The sequence below is a fragment of the Myotis davidii genome, unplaced genomic scaffold (genome assembly GCF_000327345.1).
Source record: "Myotis davidii unplaced genomic scaffold, ASM32734v1 scaffold170, whole genome shotgun sequence".
NCBI lineage: Eukaryota > Metazoa > Chordata > Mammalia > Chiroptera > Vespertilionidae > Myotis > Myotis davidii.
The window spans coordinates 2,235,152-2,242,617 of NW_006282528.1; the positions used below are offsets into that span (position 1 = coordinate 2,235,152).

A 7,466-nucleotide genomic window follows, 5' to 3' on the forward strand; every position below is an offset into this window, starting at 1 on the left:
GCCTGTGGGTCGCGCCCCCTTTGGCGGTCGAACGACCCTTTCACAGGGGTCGCCTAAGACCATCCTGCAGATCAGATGTTTACATTATGATTCACAACAGTAACAACATGACAGTGATGAAGTAGCAACGGAAATAATTTTATGGTTGGGCCACAACATGAGGAGCTGTATTGAAAGGGCCAGAAGGTTGAGAACCACTGCATTACAGAGAGGAGGACAGACCTGGACAGGCAATGCCAGGCGAGCCAGAGTCATGAACAACAGGGGCCCCAGGGGGCAGAAGAGGGGGCAATGAGCCAGAGGGAGAGAGGGAGGGGAGAGGGACCTTTTCCAGGACAAGATGGATGAGAAAGGTGGGAAGGAGGGGCCAAGCAAAAGCTAGGTCCTAATGGGAAGGGTGACCCGTTAGGGAAAGGGGCCAGCATGCGGGAAACCCACAGAAGCGTGGCTCCCTAGGAGGATGGAGTGCCCGGCCTGTGGCTCGGTGGTTGAATGTGGACCTGTGAACCAGGAGGTCCCGGGTTCGATTCCCAGTCAGGGCACAGGCCCGGGTTGCAGGCTCCATCCCCATAGGAGGCGTGAGGAAGGCATTCGACCCATGATTCCCTCTCGTCATTGATGATTCTCTCTCATCATTAATGTTTCTCTCTCCCTCCTCTCTTCCTCTCTGAAATCAATAAAAATATGTATATATATTTTTAAAAGGAATGAACTTCCAATAAGACAGCATGGGTGAGCCTTGAAAACATTGGGCTAGGTCCCATAAACCAGACACAACACGATGGCGCTTGCACGAAAGATCTAGAATCAGCACGTTCAGAGCAGGAAAGTAGATGAGAGGTCACCAACAGCTGAGAAGAGGGAGATGGAGTTCCTGTTTGGGGTGATGAGAAAGTTCTGGAAATAGACAGTGGTGAGTGATGGTTGCACAGTATTGTGGATGTGACGAACACCACTGAATTCGACACGTAAAGTGGCAAATTGCATGTTGCATGTATTTGCCATAACTTCAGAACGGGACTGAGGTGATGTGCCAAAACCCATTGAACTGGACCCTTGACATGGGTGAGTTGTACGGCATGGGAACTCTATCTCCATGAAGCTGTTGGTGTGTTTTCTTAAAATCAAACCGTAACAGCCCTCGCTGGTGTGGCTCAGTGGATGGAGTGTCAGCCTGCAGACGGGGGGGTCCTGGGTTCGATTCCAGCCAAGGACACATACTGGGTTGCGGGCTTGGTCCCCAGCTCGGGGCGTGCAGGAGGCAGCCGATCAATGATTCTCTCTCGTCATTGATTTCCTCTCTGAAATCAATAAAAAATATATATTAAAAAAAATCAAACCATAACAGTGACAGAAGGGGTCCAGAGACGGGATTGAGTCCGAGTGTAGCCAGGAGGCTGTGGCTGTGTGTCCGGCTGGGGCTTTGCAGGCCCAGGGAGGAGAGGACGGGGGCGAGTGGGGGAGATGTTGGAGGGTGGACAGCGCAGTGCGGCCAGGTAGCTGTGGGGCGTAGAGGAGGCCTGGCTTCCCTCTGCCTTGCCCCTCAGCTGCTCGCCGTTAAATCAGGTTTTAGTCCTAATCTGATCTCTTTAAGGGTTTCTAAGTCACGTGAGAAAATGAAATAATTCCATTTATCTTCCTCTCTGGAGCCTTTGGTCCCAAGGGCCTGTGCCTCCAACCAAATGGAAACCAATTACCACCCTCCCACGTCTCTGTCTGTAATTATTATGCAACCAAATGCCCAGCCCCGGGCACTGTAAGAACTCGGAGGACAGGAAGGCGGGAGAGGGAGCCCCACTTCAAAGCTGGAGGAACCCTTGTAAAACCATGGGGTAAAAGAGGGGTGACCCTCTCCGCCAGGCGCCTTCCGCTTCCGGTGGGATTTACAGAACTGAACACGGTCGTGGGTCTAGGTCGGCACAGTGACCGGAGCTGGAACCTCAGCTGAACAGCAAAGTGTCCCCACATACCACCACTCACCACAGCCCTGTGACCTGGGCGCCGACAGGACCCGCCCCACCGCTCACTGCCACCTGGGCTGGGAGCCCCTCATTCACAGGTGACGAGCAGTTCCCAGAGAGGCAGTCGGCAGGGCTGGGAGCTCCTGCGCCGGCCACAGGCCCGCCAGGCTGGTGCCACCCGTCTCCTGTACCCGACGGGACTGACACTGGCGGCACAGACTCACACAGACCACCGGCGGCAGGACTCGACACCCCCTCAACCGGCAAAATCGCCGAAATCAGGGAGGGCCACCTGGTGGAATAACGTTGCCGCGTTCCCTTCTGTGCGGCAGCCCCGCCGGGTGGTGTCTCGCCTCTGTACCCACTACACCCATTCCGTGTGCGAGGCGGCGTCCTTGCGGGAAGCCCAAAGGACCGTCCTTCACGTATTTGAAGCTTTCTTTTCCGCGGTCTCAGTTACCTGAGACCAATGGCAGCCTGAAAAGATTACATGGAAAATTCCAGAAATAAACAATTCATAAGTTTCCGGTCGTGTGCTGTTCTGAGTAGCGTTGTGATGACATCGTCTGCCGTCTGCTCCGTCCTCGGAGCTCGGCTGTGAGTCACCGCTCTGCCCAGCGTCTCCACGCCGGTGCCAGTAAGCGAGACCGCGCTCTCGTACCCTCCGCTCCAGGGCATCGCCTCGCTGTTCTCTTATCAGCTATGGGTGCCCGTCTCTTACTGTGCCCAACTCACAAGTTAAGCTTTATTGTAGGTGCGAGTGTATAGCAAAGGGCATCATACATGTAGGGCTTGGGTATTCTCTGTGGCTTTAGGCATCCACTGGGGTCTGGGAACTAATCCGTCACGGATGAGGGGGGACGACTGTACATTTCCTGTTTTCAGGCCTAATTCCTGCCTTGGTTTATTTTTTAAAGATATTTTTATTGATTTCAGAGAGGAAGGGAGAGGGAGAAGCATCAGTGATGAGAGAGAATCATGGATCAGCTGCCTCCTGCTCGCCGCTCGCTGGATCGAGCCCTAAACCTGTGCATGTGCCCTGACCGGGAATCGAACCCTGACCTCCTGGTTCATAGGTCAGCGCTCAACCACGGAGCCCCGCCGGCCGGGCTTCCTGCCTCTGTGTTTTTCTTTTGGAAGAGCCCTGTGCCGTCTTCCCAGCTCTGTTACATCCCGTCCCTCCCTCCAAGCCCATCTTGGAAGGTGCTCATGACTCCCGCCCCGAGCGTCTCCCCTCACCTGCCCACCCAGGTGGGGCCGCAGGCTGTCAGTGGGACGGGCTGGGCTGCGGCCCTTCTGGGAAGATAGAAGCCTCCATTTGTCAGCCACAAAGCAACCAACCTTTCAGCCGGAGAGCGAGCTGAATGTGGTCCAGAGCTAAAAAGGCTTATTTTTAGAGGCAACAAATGGGGGTTTGTTTGTGGAGCTGGCATCGGAGGCCGCAGGCAGCAAAGGCTGGGCGGCTGGGGAGGCCGACTTCAAAAGCCGCGGGAGGAGGCCTTGAAGGAATGCGAGCGGAATGGTGCCGGCCCCTGTGCAGTCCAGCCAAGGTCAGAGGCGGCGGGTGCAGGCGACCATGTTCTGCCGCGGCCGGCCAGCTGCCCAGAGGCCTCGACCCGGCCTCCTGCTTTTGCACGTCTGCAGAGCGAGAGGCCAGGCTCTGAAGTCCATTTAGGCTCTCCAAGCCCCGTAACCTTTAAACTAGATGTGGGTTTCAGAGAACTGGTGAAATCCGTGCTAATGCCTTGACATCCCTTCATCTATTCTTACATGCACTTTTTCATTTGTTTTTTTAATATATATTTTTATTGATTTCATAAAGGGAGGGGAGGGAGAGAGAGAAACATCAGTGATGAGAGAGAACCACGGATCGGCTGCCCCCTGCCCCACACTGGGGATCAATCCAGGCCTGTGCCCTGACCGGGAATTGAACTGTGACCTCCCGGTGCATAGGTCGGTGTTCAACCACTGAGCCACCCGGCCCGGCTCATTTGTTTTTGCATGTGAGTCACAGCTCAGTTTGTTCCTAAGATGCTGGTATTTTTCTCTTTGCAGAAGCACGTGGCGCAAACGCACTTGGAGGCTCTGGGAGCACCGTGAGGGGACTCCCAGCTGGACTGTCCCCGCGGGTTCCACTGTTCCACGCTCTGTCTTGCTGAGGCCGGCAGGTGCCTCACCGAGTGGCATCCTAGCGGCTGTCCTGCTGTGACTGGCTCTTTTCACTGGGCATGATGCCCTCGAGGCTCCTCCGGGGTCAGGACGTCCTCTTCTGGGCTGAGTGACACTCTGTATGTATAGAGCACGTGGGTCCCTCCGGGAGTGTCTCCCAGGAGGGAGGCAAGAGGAGGCGTTCACGTGTGTGTCCAGATGGTTCTTGGTGAACACACGTGAAACCCTCTGGCAGAGCTTCGGAGTCAAGGGGAGAGGCTGGAGGCCCCGGCTCCTGGGCGGCAGCCGGGAGGGGAGACACCTGGGATTCAGGAGGTCACCGGCTAGCCAACCCGGGATGCCTCTAGCTGCTGTCAATGGCGCCCTCTGTAGGTGAGAATCTGAATTTATGTCCTAGAAATGGTGATAGTACCCCATGACTTCCCAAAAAAATTTTTTAAGGTGGTAAAATATATGTAACATAAAATTCACTGCTTTAACCATTTCAGTGTACCAGTCACTGGCCGTCAGTACATTCACAGAGTTGTATGACCATCGCCACCCAAACGCAGGCCTTTTCACCTGGGAGAACTGCAGCTCTACCCCTTCCACCGTAGATCCCCATCCCCTCCCCAGTCCCTGGCAGCCACTGTCCCGTCTTCAGGACCTTGACCACTCTAGGTGCCTCACAGAAGTGGGATCATACAGTCTTGGTCCTCCTGTGACTGGCTGTTTTCACTTAACACAGTGTCTTCAAGTGCCACCCACCTCGTAGCGGCTGTCAGATTCCCTTGCTTTTCAGGCTGACTAATACTCCACTGCATGGATAAGCTGCACCTCGTTTATCCACTCATCAACCGATGGACGCCGGGTGCCCCTTCTTGTGGCTGTTGTGAATAAACGCTGCTATGAATCTTGGTGCACAAAGATACGTAAACATTTTTCAGGATAATTTTCGAGGGAAAGCTTAAAGCTACCACCAAGAACCCAAATCAACGTCCATTGAGAGGAATTCAGCACCAACAGTGAGTTCTGATGAAGGGTGTGGAGCGGAGGTGCCCAACTTCCCAGCTCAGGGTGTCCTTGTGCCCCGGTGGTTTTTCACGGTGCCCCTGGGCAAAAGGAAAAAACAGAAAAACAAGAGGCTTGAGCTGTTACGTTCAGTACACAGTTAGATCCAGACAACTTAATTAGGACTTACGTTCTAACAATTAAATAGCTGTTTGACATAAAATGCATATACATAGAGAGAAAAGGTATTTTTATTTTATTCCTTAATATCCCGATTATTTACTAAGGGAGGGGGTGCCCTATTGGGCATGTTGCAATTTCTGCAACCTTAAATCAGATCGGCCAGCGCCACCTGCACTTCCACGGCAACCAGTGAAAGCCCAGCTCTGTGAAGCCGCGGCAACATCGAAGAGAAGCAGTACAATCTGTGGAAAGTGGAGGAGAGAATGGAAGTGCCCAGCATTGTCCCCGTGTCGCCGAGCAAGCCAGGGACGTCCAGCGAGGAAAGATAACGGTCCCGCCCGGCACTGGTACAGCTGCCCGTCCCAGGCAGGGGGAGGAAAAGGCGCCCCTCCCAAATCGAGGACTCACAAAGTCCCGGTGCTAACCCCCAGGCTGGAGGGGTCTGTGGCCATGCTGTGCCATCGACCGAGCACCATCCATTTCCTACTGATTTTTGGTACCATTTTATTTTATTTTTTAATATATTTTTATTGATGTCAGAGAGGAAGGGAAAGGGAGGAGAGATAGAAACGTCAATGATGAGAGAGAATCATGGATTGGCTGCCTCCTACACGCCCCGCACTGGGAATCGAGCCCGCAACCGGGGTATGTGCCCTGACCGGGAATTGAACTGTGACCTTCTGGTTCATAGGTTGACCACTGAGCCACACCGGCCGAGCAGTGCCATTTTTCTTTCTCATTAAACTTTGTTTCAGTGGGCCTCAAAATTCTGCAACAAATTTTTTAGTCAAGATGTTTCCATTGCCCTGCAGGCTTGGCTCAGTGGATAAAGTGTCAGCCTGCGGACTGAGGGTCCCAGGTTCGATTCCGGCCAAGGGCACAGGCCTGGGTTGCGGGCTCGATCCCTAGTGGGGGGTGTGCAGGAGGCAGCCGATCAATGATTCTCTCTCATCATGGATGTTTCTGTCTCTCTCTCCTCCCTCTCTCTATGAAATCAATAAAGAAATATATTTTTTTTAAAAAAGATGTTTCCATTAAATAGTACTCATTTTAAAACTAATAACTTAAAACCTCTCTCTCTCTCTCACACACACACACACACACACAGGAACAGTCCATGCAGCGGTCACCAGACGGTGGTGCGCGGACCGCTGTGGGTCCGTGAGGTCCGGAAGGTTGGCGACCATTGGCAGAGAGCATTTTCCCTTCCTTCTGGATACATTAGTGCCCGTAACCAGTCTTTTATTATTATACTTAAACTAGTGGCCTGTGCACATTGAAAGGAAATGAATTAGAAGAAATACTTTAATATCGCTATTCGCCTTTCTCTATAATAGAAGTGTCAACCAAATTCACCATCGACAATGACCGCTGGAAACACGCGAGCGACTGGCTCCAGCGAGAGCTTTGTATGCATCACGCATGCATGAGTCAACGTTCATTTTTAGATTGCCACTGCGCGTCATGTGTACCTGCTGGTCGGTGGGAGGGCCGGTCACTTGGCCTTTTATGTATAAAGATGCCGCTGGAGACGAGCAGTTCTGAGACCTTCCTCCACCGCTGATTCACTTAGTTTTGTGTTGTGTCCGGAAGCTTCCGTACTTTCCTTTACTCTGTCCATGGATTTCCCCTCTCAGGCTTGAGACTTAAAAACCACACGGATCCTCTGATTATCGAGGCCTAACTTGTTGCGGGCGTAGAACGTGGTCCCGTTGTTCTCCGCCGGCATTTCCTCCGGAATCACCAAACTCTCACCTAAAGCTGGCTCAGGATTCACTGGACATAACCACGTGCGGGGGAACCACTGAAAACGCACCAGCCGGCGTTCCGGATCCATTTCTGCTTCCATTGTCCCCCCAGCATCGATGCGCTTGCAAACACAGCGCTTTCCCCTCGAAGCCGTTTTCCTCTCCGCTCAGGGAGCCCCAGCCCTGGGCAGGGCTGGCTTTGCTGACCCCATTCAAAGGACGGGCTCTTGGGCATGGAGGCCCCGTACTGTCCGGATCATCCCCAGACTCGCCATTGCTCCTCTCCTCCCATCCGAGCGCCCTGCACGCCTCCGCCGGATACCTGGGGCGGAGGTCAGGCTGGTGCCGCTGAGAGGCGCTAGGGGTTCCGGTTAGGGGCGCCCGCACCCCCTCGGCCCAGGCGCTGGAGCGAGGA

General features: G+C 53.8%; 1 protein-coding gene across 1 annotated transcript in view; it reads left to right on the forward strand.

The window, feature by feature from the left end:
* The first annotated feature begins 7,284 nt into the window (after window positions 1–7,284).
* Window positions 7,285–7,466, forward strand: part of URB1 (URB1 ribosome biogenesis 1 homolog (S. cerevisiae)) — a 44,771-nt gene continuing 44,589 nt past the window's right edge. The window contains 1 exon segment of the mRNA XM_015560267.1: window positions 7,285–7,384. Coding sequence (XP_015415753.1) covers window positions 7,285–7,384 — 100 coding nt within the window.